The sequence below is a fragment of the Urocitellus parryii genome, chromosome 6 (assembly GCF_045843805.1).
Source record: "Urocitellus parryii isolate mUroPar1 chromosome 6, mUroPar1.hap1, whole genome shotgun sequence".
Taxonomy (NCBI): Eukaryota; Metazoa; Chordata; class Mammalia; order Rodentia; family Sciuridae; genus Urocitellus; species Urocitellus parryii.
This window is the reverse complement of record NC_135536.1, coordinates 154,664,445-154,684,149: the sequence shown is the minus strand read 5'-3', so window position 1 is coordinate 154,684,149 and position 19,705 is coordinate 154,664,445. Positions and strand designations below refer to the sequence as shown.

The 19,705-nt window shown below is 35.8% G+C and overlaps 1 protein-coding gene across 4 annotated transcripts in view; it reads left to right on the top strand.

Moving 5' to 3' along the window:
• The window catches only part of Kiz (kizuna centrosomal protein), a 120,393-nt gene that overhangs the window by 8,818 nt on the left and 91,870 nt on the right, over positions 1-19,705 (top strand). For 3 of the 4 annotated variants that reach the window (XM_026393033.2, XM_026393032.2, XM_026393035.2), the window contains exons 3-4: positions 457-619; positions 9,062-9,154. In XM_026393033.2, coding sequence (XP_026248818.1) covers positions 457-619; positions 9,062-9,154 — 256 coding nt within the window. The remainder of the gene's footprint in view (positions 1-456; positions 620-9,061; positions 9,155-19,705) is intronic. The other variant, XM_026393034.2, reaches the window with a different exon arrangement.

The following is a 19,705-nucleotide window of genomic DNA, read 5'->3' as shown; positions in this document are numbered from 1 at the left end:
TATAAATGAAGCTTTTCTGGTATTTAAAAATTTCTGCATTTTTTTGGATTATGGTTTATCGTTTGATTCTGTTTCCATGTGAGCAAATAGTTTTTACATTGTTTTATAAAGACGTCTGTAGGTTGTGTATCTTAAAAATGGTCATGTAGATACCACTGCTGAAATCACATTTAATTTTGAGAAATAAATCCATATAAATCTTTATAATAAACACTATTATCATGTGTTCTTATATACGTTTCTCAGGAGAGTTTTTGCCATGATGTAACCAACACAGTATCTTAGTGGCATCATATTAATTTTCCCTAAAAAATATATACGTTCTGTCCTTTGGATTTTATTGTTTGGGTAAAATATCTTAGATTTGATTTTCTCATCAACAGTTTTATTAAAGAATACTCTTCTGCTTAGGTTGAGTCAAAGTCTAACTCTGTTGTTAAAAACATCTTTTTTCAGAGTTAAGCTGAAATATGTAAAACTAAAGAAATACCTGAAGGAAATATGTGAATCTGAAAAGAAGGCTCGTACTCGAAACCAAGAATATTTAAAACGATATGAGTGTGCTAAAGCTCATGTTGGACACTTTACCACAAATATAGAGAAGCTTCAAGAACTGAAGGTGATGTCTTGTTTTGTACTGTTTTTTAAATTTTTTTTTTTGTTTTTTTGTACTGGAGATTGAACCCAGGGGCACTTAACCCTGATCTTTTGTAGTATAGTGTATATTTTGTAGTATAGTGTAGTATACTGTGCCATGTCCCCAACCCTTTTATTATTTTATTTTATTTTGTTATTTTAAGACAGGGTTTTGCTAACTTACTAAGTTGCTCCAAGCCACTGGGAATACAGGCTTACATCACTGCACTCAGCCAAAATCTTTTTCAGATTAGTGGCAGTCACTAATGTTCAGCTGTTTGTGTTGAAGACTAAGTATCAGCTTTTTTCTGTAAATTATCACATGACCAATATTGATCTTAAACCTTTAAGTTATATTTTCTAATATTCCTACTGTAGTTGAAGAATTAATGGAATATTTACAACATAGGCAAGGTCTCTAGTCAGTAAAAGGTATAGGGTCTAACGTGGTATTTATTGAAGCAATCATTGAATGTAAGTAAGCAGCATTAGGGTTTCCTTTAGAAATTTCTTCCTTCTTAAAAAAAAAATCATTTTTATGTGGTCTGAGCTCTTTCAGGTCAAATGTGCACTTGGGAAGCCCTGAGGGGTGGAAATGGCCCTGAGGATTCTTTCATGCTCCTTGGCTATGTGACCTAGAGCAACTGCTTTCTGAGACCATCTCTGATTTGGGCTCCTTATTCTTCTCCAGTATTTGGCTTCCTGCTGCTCCACAAATTATGCTAAGTGTGGCAAGCCAGGAAAGAGGCATTCTTCCTTACTATTTTCCCTGATTAGGCATGATACCCAAATTAACCAAATAAACACTAGTTACAGGAAAAATTGGCTTATGTATTTCCCTTTCTTTTTGCTCTAGCAGATTTTCCCTAGCTTAATTTTATTGCAGAAATTTCAAATATACAGAAAATTATAAAAGTTCTTTTAATGAGCACTTATATATTATCTACTTAGATGCAACAATTTAAATATTGGCTATATTGCTTTTTGCATGCCATTTGTATTTTTTTTTTCTTTGAGCCATTGCAAGTCTGTTGCATATATCATGACACTTTTCTCCTGAGCACTGGAGTGTGGATCTCCTGAAAATAAGGGTGGGCTCCTACATAATCATAATGCATTGTTATATAAGAAAATTAATAAGAATTCCATAATATGATTTAATATATATAGTTCATATTCAAATTTCCCCATTTCTCCCCAAAAGTACCTTATATTTCCAGACTATAAGCCCACTATTATTTGTTGTATTGTGTTGTTATTTTTTTAATTTTTTAAATCGGATTTCATCTCCTATGGCCTTCCACTTAACATTTTTTCTTTTTCCATGACATTGGGTATTTTGAAAGTAGGTCAGCTACTGACCATTGTGAATTTCCCCATTTTTACTGTAAATGGAAATGTGGTTGACACCAGCACTACCCAACTAAAATTTCTGCAGATAGAAATGTTCTATATCTATGCTAATGCTAATTCAATGGCTACTAGCCATATGTGGCTTCTGAGCCATTAGAATGTGGATCATGACACTGAGGACTGTATTTTTAATTCTGTTAATTTTAATTAATTTAAGTAGTTACAGGCAATATTATACTTACCACAACATGCCATAAGGAAGCCCATGATATAAGATAGTCCCACCTGAGTGATGCTGACTTTGATCTTCTGGGCAAGATAGTGATCTCTAAATGTGATCTCCATTGTTCAGCTTTGTAAGTAGTAAATTATCTGTGGAGTAATGTTTTGGCATCACTGGACTATCGTGTTCATCACTAGAATTTTATCTAGTGATTTTGGGATCTGTTAATAAATCTTGCCTGAATCAATTATTACAGTGGAGATTGTGAAATGATGATTTTTCTGTTTTTATCTTCTGGTGGCTTACTTTTCTATAACAAAGAGCATTTTCTTCCCTCCCTCTACGTATTCTCTTTCTTTTTTAAAAAATATCACAGTGGACTTATGAATTCCTTAATCAGTATATTATCAATTACTATAATTATTTTTTGTTGCTCCTGTTGTCCCAAACTTGGCCAGTGGGAGTCTGTTTTTAGGGTGCTGGTTATGGAACCAGTGTTTTGTGTATGCCAACCTCACGTTCTACCACTGAGCTACACTTCCAGCCAATGGGAATCTCTTTAGATTGGCTCCTGTGTCCTTTTGACAAAACCCCTTAAATTCCAAGCCTTCTTTTCTTTAAACATAGCAAGATATTTCAGGTTGCCTAATATTTTCCCTGTCTTAGAAATAGATATTGCCTTTTACCTAGAGAGCTATGGTTGCTCTGAGCAGGGAAGGGTGTTTAGCAACCAAGCTCTGGGGGTTAACTGTGCTCAATCCATAGCAAGTTTTAGCTACAGCATTTCAGTTTTGTCTCTTACTAGTATTCAGGTAGAATGCTTAAATTCCAAAAACCACTTTTTGGAGATTTCACAGAGAAAAGTGAGAAAAGTGTCTACCAGAGAAAAGCGGTAGACAAAACAGGGAATTTTTACCTTCCCAACTGAATAAAGGACATAATAGCAAATGTCCTCTTACTTTCATAAAATAATAATTAAATTATATTTATTAAAATTAATAATTAAAGTAATTCTGCTAATGGCTTAAAAGAACAGATCATGTAGCTACAGTTGTGAAAGACAAGAGTTCTATGAAAAACTGTTCTGTAACCATCACCCTGAGTCTAAAGTCAAGTGCTTATTGTGTGTCCATAAAACTAGACAGTGGTGTCAGTAACTCAGCCAGTGATACCAGTAGTTCAGTAGACTGGCCACTAAGCATAGGTTCAAGTAGGGCATGTTGGTCCTTTGTGTCTTCTCATTTCTTTCTGCTGCTTTTTTCTATGCCAGTGTCTGATAGTGACCTTAGATATGATGGAACCACTCATCTCCTGTTAATGCTTCTGCATTCAGGTATCAGATCTTTACCTTCTTTGTAGGACAACCTCAGATAAATCGTAGGAGAATGGTGTCCATAGTGCTTTGCCCACACACCCCAAAGTGCCAGGGATATTTCCCCCTGAGAAGTGTACACTTAATGCAAATGAATTCCAAATTGGTAGAATTTCAGAAAGTGACACAAAGTAAAATAGTGTGGGAGAGGTGGGTATTTTGCCCAAATTTTACTAAGATTTCTCCTTCTTTATAGAAATGGGATGGGCCCTCCTTAGTATCTATGTAATGTTAAAATATTTTAAAATGGGATAAAAGCTGAAAAAGAGTTTCAATTGATTTTATGAATCATAATGTTTTCTGGGGGCCTATAATAATTTTTAGGGCTTGCTAAAGATATTGATCTTTTAAAATTGTTTTGAGAATATTGTGTGGCTGTGTTGCCACTTGTCAGACGGGTGAAGAGGCTGAATAAACTCAATGCAAGAATGTAAATTTTGCCAGGTACAGTGGCACACACCTATAATCCAAGCAACTTGGGAGACTGAGGCAGGAGGATTGCAAGTTCAAAACCAGCCTCAGCAAAAGCGAGGTGCTAAGCAACTCAGTGAGACCCTGTCTCTAAATAAAATACAAAATAAGGCTGGGGATGTGGCTCAGTTGTCATGTTCAGTCCCTGGTAAATGCACCCCCCCCAGAAAAAAAAAAGAGAAAATGTAAATTTTAGTATTAATAGTGCTGGAAGATTATGTCTTTCACTTCCTCATTCTGCTCCCCAGAATGCTTTTATAGAGGGGAACCCAGTTGGTCCTAACTTAGAGCAGTTTTTCTCAGGTGCCCTTTGTCCTTGTCTCAGATTGGATTCTCCCTAAGCAAACCCAGAGATAATGACTATAAGTGGTTTATTTGTAAGATAAAGAAACATCAGTAGGCAATGAGAGAAGTGAGGCAGGGGAGGTGACAGGGTATGTTATTGAGCCAACTTTCACAGTAGGCACTAAAGCTTAAGCATACAGGGAAATTGGCAAGTGGTTGGAAGCATTTGGGATATGTATACAGTGGCTCCTGAGCAGCATGGATTGAGAATTGATAGGTGGAGGTACAGGGAGTAGAGAGCCAACCATATGCTCCTGTGAGCAGAGCAGCCTCCTCAGGTTCTGAGGAGGCACAGAGACCCAAATACTGGAACTTGGGAGCACCCAGAAAGGTCCCAGGGACAGGTGTAGAGCATTGCAAACATCTGCATAACTTCCCTCACAATAGCAGTGACGTGCATGGAGCTGACACATCAGGGCATTCAAGAAGGGTCCCTTTACTGGGTGAGAGTTGTCATCTTGTTATGTTTCTCCCCTGCCTGAAGTGCTGTTTCAGTATTTTTAGGACAAACCCTAGATGCTGATCTCTGCCTGCATACAGCCCATCTATCCTCAGTCTTGCATATAAACACACATGTGCGCATGCTCTCCTTCTGCCTCTCCTTGTTTCTCTCTCTTACACGAGTATACAGATGTGTACAATTTTCTGCCTCCTTTCTCCCTGACATGTCCCCATCTCCTTATTCCCATTTCTGTCTCTTCCTTTCATCTTTTCCCTATTTCTGTCTCCTTGCCTCTCCCTACGCTCAATACCCCACCTCCTTCTCCCCGAGGTCCTCTAGCTTGTTCACCTCCATATCTTCCCACTGTTTCTATACATCTTTTATCTCCTGTACTCATGTGTACTTGCTTTCTCTCACACTCTCTCTAACATGCACATATGTACACACTCATACTTACTCACATGCATCCTCAGTACTTTAAACCTGCTGAACAATTTAGATTTCTTTGAAATTTTCACATTATCTTATAACTGTTTTTCAACTAGAAGGCCTTTATGCCTGACCTGCCTTAAGTCTGTGTCATAATTAGTAAGCACTTCCTTCATGGTATTATAATTGTTTACATGTCTGCTTTCCCATTTTGCCTCAAGATCCTTGTCTTATTATTTCAATGCTCTCAAATGTCTGACCCAGAAGATGGCATGCAGTAAGCACTCAGTAAGCATTGAGATCCCCCCCTTGACTGAAAATTAATTCCACCATATTTTTTGTCTCTTTCTCTTATGGACCATGAACAGCTATGAAAGAATTAATGTGGAATTGATTATACCAAATGTTATACTTCCCAGGAAGCATTTGGGCTTAATAGCAGAGACATCATGAAAATATGTCACTATTAAAAGCTGTGATTCTCCTTGAAAATTCTGTCATTAGGTTATCTGTGCTGAAAGGGGATAAAATTTGAGAACAGTTCTCTTGAGTGCTCATTCAGATTTCTGCTAAACATTATGGCAGACATTGTGGGCAGGTCACGACATTCAGACTCCTGAAGGACAAGATCTGTAGCAAATCCTATTCTTTATCAACTAGTATGTCTTGCCTGTTAATAGTTATTAATTGAATAAATAAATGTTCCCCCAAATCTTTGGTAAAAGTTCACCATCTAGAAGGAAGCAGAGAAGAAAAAAAACCTGTGAATTATAGTCTCATATTTTGTATTCACCCAAGAATCAAATCAACTTACTTAATAAAATGCATTTTTTCAACTGTAATATGAGGAGGTAGGTCCAGCTGATCTTAAATATCTATTCAATTCAACTATTCACTTTTCTATAATTGAGAATTACTGTGCAATCCCAAGGACCAAGTGAAACAAGGAAGCTTGTGAAAAAAAGATAGTGGTGGCATCATCAGGCAAACAACAGTGTGACAAAAGAAAATGGAGAAGGGAAAGTAAGAATATAGAAAGATGAAGGAAGCAAAAAGGAAAATGGGATGGTCACAGAGACATATATATTCCAGTGATTTGAAACATCTGCAAGAACCTTTATCTCCTCTTCCCATGTTCACAGCTTATTGTTAACAGATTTTTGTAATTAAGCTAAAATAAATTGTGCAGTGAGGTACTAAATGGGAAGATCCTTTTAATGTTAGGTGGGCAGCATCAAGCCAATATCATGAAGCAGTACAGTAATGAGAAGAGTGAGTTACCAGGTGGGCTAATTCAATGCTCTTAGGTTTATTAAAATAGCTTTCATTTCCCAGGTCAAGGGCAAAGATGAGAGGATTATCCTTACAGGAATCAGACAGTGCTACTAGGGCATGGGTTGTTTAGCCCATGAAGCAACAAATTTGACCATGAAAAGTTTAGGTCATGTGGCAGGAAGAGGACAGGAATACATTCTAAACCCTGATGTATTGTGAAAATAGAAGAAACACAGAGGGCCTGATTGGAGAAGAAATTAGGAATGGAATGTTGAAAGACTGACGATTAGAGATAGAGGTGCAAATAAGGTCATATGTACTCTGATGTCACATGAGATGTTTTTAACTGGGAAAGTCTTAGAAAGATTAATCTACCCACTATTTTCCAAACTTAAAAAAAAAATCTTTAAAGTAGTAGAATCCTTTGTTTATAATGCAATTAGAACGAAGTGGGACTAGGGAACCTTATGGTCCAGCAGAGCCTAGTTGAAACCCCCCCCTCTCCAGCTTTTCAGAAGGTGGATTTTATTGTTAATAACCAAGTAAAAATAAACGTATAAAAACAAAAGGCAAAAAATAAATAAAAGGCAAAAGAGAACAAAGTACTTTTAGGTAGTGATGTGTCTGTCCTCTTAGTGGTTGCAGAGTTATTGTTTTATCAATTTGTCAGTAGTACAACTCTGGTTTCAAAATACATTGTACAGTTTTTCTGTGCATTAGTACTTTAGAAAGAGTAACCTATAGTTCAGTAAAATTTTCAGATATATTAAGAAAAATCTAAATTGGACTCTTTAAGATACTTTTCTTACTCTTTTATTTTCCTTGGTACTGGGAGTTGAACCTAGGAATGCTCTCCCACTGAGCTACATCCCCAGCTCTTATTATTTTTTATTTTGAGATGATCTCACTAAAGTTGCCCAGGTTGGCCTTGAACTTGTGATCATCCTGCCTCAGCTTCTAGGGTAGCTGGGATTTCAGGCACGTGCCACCATACCCTGTATTTTTTTTTTTTTAACTATTCTTTATGAAGCCTTTATGTAGTTATCACTTTTATTTTGCTTCAACAAAATGAATTAAATAAAACTCATGTTTCCATAAGAAAATGCTCTATCTTTGGAAGGTATTACTTAAATGATCCCATAATGAAAATATCAGGTACAAAGCCCACTGATCTCAAAGAGCAAAAGGAAATGTTTGTAGCCACAAGAAAAAATAATTTTTAAAAAATCTCTAATTAGATGTTTATATCGTAACCTAGTTAACCTCCCTTTTTAAAGATACTTTCCTTTGGAATCTGTAAAGTATGCCTGTTTAAGGCACTTAAAGTTAAAAACTAAACATCTATAAATTTAAAGGAGTAGATGTAAAACACAGAAATGTAAATTGTATTTTCATAATTGCCTTATTTGTTTATCTTTTATTGGTTTATTTTATTGTCACTTGTACTGGCTTTATAAAACTTTAATTAGGTATCTATTTTATCTATTTAGATTATTACTGCACTTCATCATGTTAATAACATTTTGCTACAGAAAAAAATGCCTATTATTAAAAAGGGGGCAGCATATAATACCTTTTAAAATATTTTGAGGGAAAGAAATCAGTTTTGGCCATTTTTGCCTATGCATTTTTTGTTTGTCAAAACAAAGCTTAGGCCTGTTTACCATTCAGACTGAGAACTGATGAAATAGCTTTCTAATTTGATTATCTCATAGGTGTGTTTCTTTTTTAACTTTATTTTTATGTATGTTTTTATTGCAATGAGCAGCTGTTTTATTTAGAAAATGTTCTGATACTTATCTGTGATGGAACACAAGCAGTGACTTTTTTAAGGCTTTAATTACTAGTGTACTGAATCAAGGTGCTTTTTCTATGCCTTGCATTTAAGAAAAGTCATTTGATGATTTAATCATTTCAATCTATTACAGTATGGTAATGATGCAGACATTCTTAATGTAGTTATTAGTACCAGAGCAAACTTGATTTTTAAGGTACTAATGACTGACTGCAGTATATTTCTACTTTAAGTTGATGTCTAGCAAATAATATACACAATGGCTGTGACTGTTAGGACCATGAATGATATAATGTAGATGTCATGTAAATAAAAATCAGTTGGACTGATTTTTTTCCCCTTTAAGATATAACTTTTCAAAGAAAATCTTTGATGTCAAATGTTTTACTTTCATAACCAAGTAACTAGATTTACATGATAATATAATGAAAGTATCAAGCTGTTAAATATATCAAAGTTTTATTCCCTAAATAGATTTTAATAAGTGAAACTCCATCAATCCTTGTTTTATTTCAAAATGTATGTAAAGTTTTATTGAATTCAACTTTTTGGTATATGTTACTTTTGAAATTGTCTATTTTTCTAAGATAAGTTGAATTTCTTGATAACATCAGCTTTTACTTTCTAATTTACTATTCCTTTTATGTTATTAAGACTGCAAGATATGAATAAGTTCTAGTTAATAATATCCAGCACAAAATCAAATTTGTTTATATTTAGATTGAATATGAGTCTCAACTTAAGAAGATGCAGCTACTCTCAAAAGATAGACTGGGAATAAAGGGTGAACTGAAAAATGAAGACAGACAGAAGGTAACAAATTAAAATGATAAAATTTCTATTAACAAACATCTTTTTGGTTAAACTTTAAGTGATTATTTAAAGATTTTTACCTATTTCCTCTTGCTTTAATGTCTAACTTTAATTAAATTGGCTGAAAGCTATCACTTTGGGGTTAAGATTTAGATTTCCAAGAAAACCTCAGAGTTAGTAGGTAAAATTGTGTTTTTCTAAATAATGCTTTGTAACTGCTTTTTCTTAGTTTGAGAAATGTTTTCAATGAAAATGTGGTATTTTGATTCTTTCCTTTATATATAATTTTGTACATTTTAACCTTCTCACAGAGAAAGTGGAAAGAAGAGATTGCATATCTAAGCAATAGACAAAAAGACCAGCAAGGAATACTTAAATAAATTCTGCTATGTATCTGCCATAATGCAGGCTTCTAATCCTCCTGCCTATCTCCATATAAATGATTCTGTTCAAGACCATAGATGTTTTCTTCACTAAAAGCAGTAAAGCTCTTTTAGATGAAATGTCTAAAAACATCTTGTAATAACTTGGAGCATGCTGGCAAGAGTAGTCACTTGTGACTATATGTGAAACCCCCTCAGCCAGTCGATATTGTAATAAGCAAAAATGGTAGCATCACTCCATTATTCAGAAAAGCCAAAAGCGTGCTTGTTCCTTAGGCTGCAGCATTCATTAAGAAAAGCTTACTGGGCTGAAAGCTGGAAACAGATGATAACGGGATATGATTTTCATATTTAATGCTTTCCTTGGAAGAGTATGTGTGCTACAGATTGATAGAAGAATCAACTGCTACTTTACTAAAAGACTTTCAGGTTTGCCCTATAGCTACCGATGGAATCATTCAGCCAAGAAATTAACTTTTTCTCCTTTTACCTGCTTTATATATCTGCTAAGCAGGCTGCCTGGCTGCCAGTAAATGTTATTATGCAGTTAACTGTTTGGTATTTAAGACTCTTATCAGAAAAGAAACAGAGGCCACACTATTTTGTTTTTATAGTAGGAGGAAGGTTTTAGTTTTTCTTTCTTCCGTGCATTAGCAGGCATTAATCTGAGTTTATAGGAAGTTTTAGTTTTTCTTCCCCATAGATTAAAAAGTTAAAAAACCTAGAATTTAGAGCATTCTTTAAACTGTAAGATACAAAACACCAAGCTCCAGCAACCTTGACCTATATAAAAAGGCCTTTAATGATAAATGATTTATATGCCATTAGATGTAGGCCAAATGTGGTATGATGTGATAGACTTCTAAACCATTCAGCCAGTTTTCCTGTTTGACATTCAGTCATGAAATAATTGACATGTTTTTAATCTACAAACTAGCATGTTCTTTCTATGCCATTTCTGATAGACACATTCTTAGTATGGCAGTGTCAATGGTACTTAAGTAATGTGGGAGACTTTTTTTCTATTTGCACTACCTTGCACAAAGTTATGGAGTCTTCTTTTAAGTTATATTTAAACAGAAACAAGAGACACAGTGCTGACAACACTGTAAAATGTTTAATAACTAGAATGAAGTTTTTCCCTTTTGATTGAAAATTGTCATCTTTGATTATTAAATCTTTGACTATTTGTAAGAATCAATTAGGTAACATTTTGCCTTTTTCAATTTTCTACTGATGTTCAGTCAATTAAAAGGTAAATACATTGCAAAAAAAATCATGACTTAGTTAATCCTTATTATACACTAATTCCCAGATTCTTTATAATATGAGTAATGTTGTATTTTTGTTGGAAATCCAAGTTCTTTTTCTTTTAGTAGTCATATGAATTAGCCTCTGAGCCTAGTGTCTCTGGTCTCCAAGGACTTACCTAGTGCACATACAGTCTCACTGACTGAATTCAGTATATAGTTGTTGAGCAACTGTTATGTTTGAGAAGCCACAGTAGGTCCCTCTATAAATGTCACAACTCTTGCTCTCAAGGTGCTTTCTTACAAAGCAGTACTCTTTCTAAGGCACAGGATAGTGTATGATAAGTGACAATTACAGGGAACAGGCATGAGCAACATGAAGAAAGGTGGGACTGCTTCTTTTACAGTGAGTAACCCAAGCCTTGGTGGAGGGGTTGGTGCTTGAGCAAGCATTGAAGGATGAGTAGAATAACGATCAGTGGAGGTGTGTAGATACTCTAGGAGTAGGAGATGTTTTAAATAAAGGAGTAGAAATAGGAAAGACCAGAGGGTAGTTGTCCAGTCTGCCTGAAATCTAAAGAGCTTGTAGAGATAATGGACAGATAAATCTTGAGACTTGGTACCTGGAACTAATGCCCCAGGCTCAGGAATTGAGATTTACTCCTAGAATTATCATTGTAAGAGTGTGTGTTGGGGCAGATGATGGAAAGACTTGTGAGTACAGTGGTTCTATTATAGGACTGAAGCTGCAGGAAGATGAGGCTAGCAGTACAAAGTAGTATGAACCTGGGGAATGAGTGTATGGAGCTGAGGAAATCAGGGACAATGTGAACATGAGGAATTAACCAAGGGCCTGGATTTGGGGTGGTTGTTGCAGGGGAAAGCACTAATAAGAGGGGAGGCTGTATCAAATTAGTGATGATTCTGAATCATAAAAAGATAGTTTTAAAAATTTAGCAAAAAGCAATGACTTGCATGCCAAGAAGAAAATCATCAAGTAGTGGTTGTCAATTTTTTAAATGTAAAACTCTGGCTCAGTTTTGTTGTAAGACATCCATTGTTTGCATGCATCCAGTGGCTGCTCTTCAGAGTCACATATTCTCTTAAAAGGATGAATAACTGGTTATCATCCCCCAAGTTTATTTGCATTCTTTTATAAAAAATGTTTATTTGCTTTTTTTAGTTCTACATGACAGAAGAATGTATTTTGACATATCATACATACATGCAGTATAACTTCCCATTTTTGTGGTTGTACATGATGTGAAGTTACACTGGTCATGTATTCCTATATGAACATAGGAAAGTTATGTCCAATTCATCCCACTGTCTTTTTCCTATTCCCATCCCCCCTCCCTTCCCTTCATTCCTCTTTGTCCACTCTTAATTTAGTTAGAAACTTAAAAAAGTAGATAGTGAAAAGACAAAGTCAAGGCCTCATTTGAATTCTCACAAATTTTACTATAATTTAATAATCCTCCTCTCTATTACATATTGTTATTTTTTATTTTGGGGTAAACTCTAATTCTGTTTATCCGTAGGCATGTTCTTCGACATGTTCTTCTGATTGCTGAGTGTTTTGGTATGAGCTGTGATTAGAGAATATATATATAAAAACATCAAAACGTATGTAGTCATGGCATTTTTGAGTGAGAGTATAAATTTTCTATTGTCCTGTGACATATATTCTATTAGAAACAGAAGTGAACTGATAATACTCTGCCAGGGCTGGAGATCACTGCAAGTTCAGGGAATCTCATCACAGGACTAAAGTCTGCTTGGGGAGTGTCCCCTCCATTGTTGTAACCCTACCTGCAAGGATCATGGGGAGAATGGCTGTGTAGGTTGTTACTTCTACAACAGGTAGTGACTTTTTCTGTGTGTTAAGTGCTACATTCACATTTTATGTGCATCAATTCTAACCCTTTCGCATCTTTATTTATTTATTTATTTTTATCTGATGCTGAGGATTGAACCTAGTGCCTTGTGTGTGAGACAAGTGCTCTACCACTAAGCCACAAACCCAGCCCAATTCTAACCCTTTCAATAATCCTGAAAATAGATGCTATTATTATTCCTATTTTATAAGGCTCAGAAAGGTTAGTTAACTTGCCCAAGGCTACATAGTTAAACAGAGCCAAAATTCAAATCCAGAACACTTGTGCTATTAGCCACCTTGCCACAATGTCTTCAAGGTAGTATGAAGGCAGTGCTTTTCAAAGTCAGGAGAAATTCCCATTGTGATAAAAACAACTTTAGGGACTACATTTTTTTTTTTAAATTGTAGTTGTAGAGGACAAAATGCCTTTATTTTATTTTTATTTTTATGTGGTGCTGAGGATCAAACCCAGTGCCTCACACATGCTAGGCAAACACTCTGCCACTGAGCTACAGCCCCAGCTCTATGTACTACTATTTAACCTAACCACAGGAGGAAATGAAATAGTCTCCCTTGGTGCTGTAAGATTCCAGTTGAATCAGGTCAACCATGGCAAGCAGAGTGCCCGTTTCTAAACTGCCCAGAAAGGAGCATCCAACCTTGTCCAAGCAGAAGAAATACTTTAAAGCTCAACTGAAGAAGAACTTGAAGAGAGAAAGCCTGAATAGTCATCAAAAACAGATGTATGCCTTCTGTGCAGGGACGAGCCATGCAGTAGCTTTAGCCGTGAATTTTAACTTGTCAGCAGAGGTGACTGAACTGTAACCAGGAATAGCCCTACTGTAGGAGAGGCATCAGACAGAAAGTGACACCCCAGTGTTAGATGGCAAGAAGCATTCTTTCATTCCTAATAGGTCAAGACTGCTTCTCTCAGAATCTGAGCAGTATATATAAGACCAGAGCAGCCACTGTAGGGCAAAGCCCGTTGCCTATGGGTAAAGGAACAGACACCTTTATATAAAGTGTCCTAAAACTATCCTGCAGTATCCCCATTGAAAAGCAAATGACTGAGGTTGGAATTCCCTGGAAGTATATCCCAAGATAAGAATTTGAGTGCAAACAGTTTATTTAGTAGGTAGTCCCAGGAAGTACATTCAGTGGAGGAGGGAGTAATGTTGACACAGGGAAGAGAAAGAAGCCATTGGGAGTGTGTAATTGAGTAGATCACCATTGTGAGCCTGTGACACTCAGATCCACAGGGAACCCTGGAATACTGTATAGCATGTGCTCCAGAAGTATCCTATCCATGAGGAAGGCAAGAAAGGTGTTTCCCTTCTAACTCAGCCACTGAGTGATGTATCTGGCTGCACTACCAGCTGCTGCATGGCTGCTGACAAAAGTACTCAGGACAAGAGACACAGTTGTTTGCAGGACACTGTGTATGTATTAGGATGATGAGGGACCAGGGATATGGGCCAGTCTTTCTCATACCTACTGTGGGAAAGAACAGTGAGTAGAGGAAGTAGAGTTGAATTATTAGAGTTATCTATGCAAGGCCAATTTCTTACCTTATCAACTCACAGTGCTGCCCTCAGAAACAGCCTCCTTGAATAACTGCTCAATTTTAAATAATACAAAAGCTCTCAAATGGAGTTCTAAGCTGCTACCTTCATGGGGATGACAACCTTCGACCCTCAAAGTTATGGCTGTATTTGACTCTGAGCCATAACAAGTAGAAAGGTTTTCTTTTTGTATTCAGTGGACGTCTTCTACATTAATAGCTTTTTATTTATATGTTTTGGTTCATAAAACAATGAAAAATTATACCGAATTACACACATAGTTCCTCAAAACTAGATGCCTTAAAACTAAATGCACAGACCTTTTTTCTAGGAGAGGGTAAAAAGTGCTCTTCTCACAATTCTCTAGATTATTAGCTGTTGCAGGGCAGGGCCTGGGCCCTTTCCGCCTGCACCAGCATGGCCTACCATCATGAAAGGATGAAGAACTGAGAACTGTTCTCTTTGAATGAGGTTTGTGCCCTATTTCATGTGGAGCTGAAAGATAGATGAAGTTTGGACTCTTCTTTCTTTGATTCCTTTTGGGGATACCTTTGAAGTAGCTGATGGAGAGTATGGCTCAAATCAACAGCTAATATTTATATTAGTCTTTCTTTGTTTTATGTACTGTTCTAGGAAATATGTATATAAATATACACATCCATTATAACAACCTTACAAAATATATACTATTTTCATACTCATTTTACAGATTAGGAAATAGGTACTCAAATAAATTAAGCAACTTGTCTCCGAGTCACACAATTAGTAAGAGGTAGAGTTAGGAATCACATTCCAGCAGACTTGTCTGGAAGCTTTTGTTGTTGTTTATTTAAATTTGTTTTCTATTTTTTTTGTCTTTTAGAAACATTTTTTTTGGGGGGGGTCTGTGGCCTTAATTAAAAATTTGTTGGCTCTGGGGATGTCATGTGGTGGCAGAGTGCTTGCCTGGCATATGCATGGCCCTGGGTTTAAGCCCCAGCACTGCAAAAATAAATAAATAAATAAATACTTCTTGCCCCCCCCCCCCCAAATTGACCTACTTTTCAGTTACTGGATTAAGTCATTTACTTTGGAAAATAGTGGAAGAGGGCATTTCTTGAAAGAATTTGTTTTCTGTGATAGTCAAAAGTGAAAGAGGGCTAGGGTTGTGGCTCAGCGGCAGAGCGCTCACCCACCACGTTCAAGATCCCGGGTTCAATCCCCAGCACCAAATAAAAAAATAAATGAATAAAATAAAGATGATATTGTGTCCAACTAAAAAGTAAATATTAAAAGAAAGAGAAACAGATATTTTAAAAACAGCTTTTGAAGGAACATTTGGCTAGGTAACTATCTTCTTTTGCTCTCCTTAATGTTAAAATACATGCGACATGTTTGTTAAATGAAAGAGGCTCTCACAAGTGAGAAAATTGTATTCACAGATATAAGTACATGATATGGAGTGACAGAAAAGGAGAGAAAGTGAATGAGAAAGTGAAAAGAAACGTAAGTCAATTTAGCAAGAGGAAAATGCATTTTGTGGAAAATACTGTTTCTTTTGATAGTGCAGAAGATTAGAGAAGTTCCACAGGAGAACAAATATTTATTTCTTATTCTTCAGAAAACTTTCCAAATATCATTTGCTTATATTTTTTCACTATATTTTTAGAAAGAGATATTTTCTAAAATATCTGAAATCTAAAAATAAGTGTTACTGCTTAGAAATTTTGGGGGAGTAATCTGACAATGACCATCATAATTAATATACACATATTTTGTCCTAGTAGTTTTGCTTTTGATCATCTATTCCTTAGGAATAAGAACTTTAGTTTAAAATGACAAAATATCCTTTGTCTGTTGTAGCATTATCCATAGTCTCAGAAAAATGGAAACAGCTGTGCACACCTGTAATCCCAGCGGCTCGGGAGGCTGAGGCAAGATGATTGAGAGTTCAAAGCCAGCCTCAGCAACTTAATAACAACCCTAAGCAACTCAGCGAGACCCTGTCTCTAAATAAAAAATAAAAAGGGCTGGGGATGTAGCTCAGTGGTCTAGTGCACCTGAGTTCAATCCCCAATATCCCAGAAACAAAACAAAAAAACATGTAAACAATCCAAAAGACCAGGGATAGAATTGGCTGAGCTGAGGGAGGGGATGGTACATCCTCATGTTCCGGTACTCAGCACATATTAAACAGAACCAAGTGTATTCCTCTTGGTCAAGGCAGGGCAGGTGTCCAGGGTATATTGCTAAGAGAGAAAAGCAAATTGAAGAGAGCTATGAATGATTGTGCATGCTCTCTCTTTTGCACAAATGCCCAAACCCCTATCTGGGGAATTAAGTTTATGTGAGTTTGAAGAAAAACATGAAGGATAATATAGTAAGTGTTTTGGCTTAATTACCTCATGGAGAGGAGTGGAGAGATAAATAATAGAACTTGTTCTTTTTTTTTTTTTAAATTGTATTTTTTTAACTGTAGTTGGACACAATACCTTTATTTTATTTATTTACTTTTTATGTGATGCTGAGGTTCAAACCCAGCGCTTCACAAATGCTAGGTGAGCGGTCTACTGCCAAACCACAACCCCAGCCCCTAGAACTTGTTCTTTACATACCTTTACATTGAGCCTTATTTCTATAACTTATTAATATTAATAAAATAGTTTGTAGTGCTGCCATGACAAAATACCACAAACTGTGGAATCAAAACAACATAAATTTATTTTTCACAGTTTTAGAGGCTACAAGTCCAAGATTAAGGTGCTAGTAGGGTTGGTTTCTGGTGAATTCTGTCTCCTTGATTTCCAGACAGTGTTTTCTTCTATTGTTTACACATGGTCTGTTCTCTGTGTGCACACATACACACAAAGAGAACACAGTCTGATGGTGTCTCTGACTTTTTAAATAAGGACATTGATCCTTTTGGATTAAAAATCCCACCTTTATTATCTCATTTAACACGAATTACTTCCTTAGGACCTTTTTCCAAATAGTCACATTGGTGAGGAGAATTTTAGCATGTGAATGGGAGAGGGAGGTCACAATTCAGTCCTTAACAATGGCAAAGTAAGATATTTCCTGTGAGACTGTGACATGTTAGTTATTATTAAGGGATAAGCAAAAACAAAAATTTACCAATTTGACTTAAAGACTTGCTTACACAGAAATTAAGAGTGATAACTTGTACTATGTGAAAAACTGAAAATTTTGTCTAATAGCTCCATTTCTACTTAACTTGCCTGTAGAAACAAATATTAAGACAAAATTTAAATTTTCTTAGCATTTTGTAAAACATGAACTATATATAGCAAATATATTGTTTCAAAGTGAAATAATGATGATGATCTACCTACTTTGAATACTGAATAATAACATTCATAATAAGACATCATTATATCAATTCTAAACTTGCTAATATCTCCTTGTTTGCTTTGCTGTTATTTTCCCCAACTTCCAACATTTTGGGGGGTGTGTACCAGGGACGAATTCAGGGGTACTCGACCACTGAGCCACATCCCCAGCCCTGTTTTATATTTTATTTAGAGACAATGTCTGACTGAGTTGCTTAGTGCCTTGTTTTTGCTGAGGCTGGCTTTGAACTCAAAATCCTCCTGCCTCAGTCTCTCCCAAACCACTGGAATTACAGGCATACAACATTTTTTAAGAGATTGAAGATGGATAATTATGACAGGAAAAGAAAGAACTGACCTAACATCTTGGATTATAGATGTAGCATTAGCATTCAACAATCAAAAGTAATGAGGTCATGAAAAAGGTAGTTAGACCCTTAAATACTGATATATGTGCCTTCTTTTCTCAATAACATTTTTCTTTCAAAATCTTTTGAATTCCTAATACTATTACAATGTCAACAGTGATGTAAACATGGCATTCTCTTTTCAGTTTCAGACTGCTCTGAGAAGATACATAATAAGGCTCAGAATTTAAGATTAAAGAGTACCTTATTTCTTCTTGTTAAGAAAATAACATATTAGACTATTTTAAAAAGAAAAGACACCTGTCTTAAGACTTGATCTCAGCAAACGGGAAAACTGTTAGCCTACAAAAGCCTGGCTTATATTTTATAGTGTTGAGCCAGTACAAAAGTATTAGCAGTTAATTTTTTCAATTTTCTCATAGATTTTTAAATAAAGTTTTAAATAATTGCTGGAGATAATGTAGAATTTACATTTTTAGTAAATTTATATGTGGTGGAAAGGAGGGATAAAAGTTTTTTCTTTAGTATGTGACTGTCCTTACACTATTTGTTCAAAAGACTTTTCTTTTCCCCCTTGTATTATCTTGACTTCTTATCAAAAACCAGTTCACTATAGACACATTTATTTATTTATTTATTTTAAATCTATTTATTTATTTATTATTTAGTTGTAGATGGAAAACAATGCCTTTATTTATTTTTATATGGCGCTGAGGATCAAACCCAGGGCCTTGCAGGTGCTAGGTGAGTATTCTACTGCTGAGCCATAGCCCCAGCCCAACACATTTATTTCTAAACAATCAATTCTATTCCACTGTCTGTTTTTATCCAGTACCACATAGTATAAAATTACTCTAATAAGTAAATTTTGTAGTGAGTTTTAAAATTGGAAAATGAGAGTACTACAACCTTTTTCTTCTTTGGAATATTGTTTTGGGTATTCTGTATTCATTGTATTTCCATATGAATATTAGTATCAGCTTGTCAGTTTCTGTAAAAATGCCAGCCAGGATTTTGAATCTGTAAATCAATTTGGGGAGTATTGTCCTCTTAATAAAATATTGTTAAGAGGACAATTCTTTCTACTTGTTTAGGTTTTTAATTTCTTTCATCACTGTTTTGTAGTTTTCACTATACAAATCTTGAACTTCTTTGTTAAATTCATTCCAGTGCATTTTATTCTCTTTGATGCTATTGTTAACAAAATTGTTTTCTGATTTCCATTACAGATTCTTTATTGATAATGTAAAAAAATTATTTCTACTTGTATGTTGGTATTTATATGTTGATTCTGTATCCTATAACCTTGCTGAACATGTTTTTACTTCTAATAGTTGTGTGTGTGTGTGTGTGTGTGTGTGTGTGTATGTGTGTATTCCTGAGAATTTTCTTTATACAAGATCATGTCATCTTCAAATAAAGGTAGTAGTTTATTTGAATATGCCTTTCTCCTCCTTCTCCTTCCTCCTCCTCCTCCTCCTCCTGTCCCTCTCTTCCTCCTCCTCCTCTTCCTCCTCCTCTCCTCCTTCTCCTCCTCCTCCTTCTCCTCCTTCTCCTCCTCCTCCTCCTCCTCCTCCTCCTCCTTCTCCTCCTTCTCCTCCTCCTCCTCCTCCTCCTTCTCCTCCTTCTCCTCCTCCTCCTCCTCTTCTTCCTCCTCCTTCTCTTCCTTTCCCTCTCCCTATCCTCCTTCTCTTCCTCCTCTTCCTCCTTCTGTTCCTCCTCCTCCTTCTCTTCCTCCTCTTCCTCCTCCTCCTCCTCCTCCTCCTCCTTCTCCTCCTCC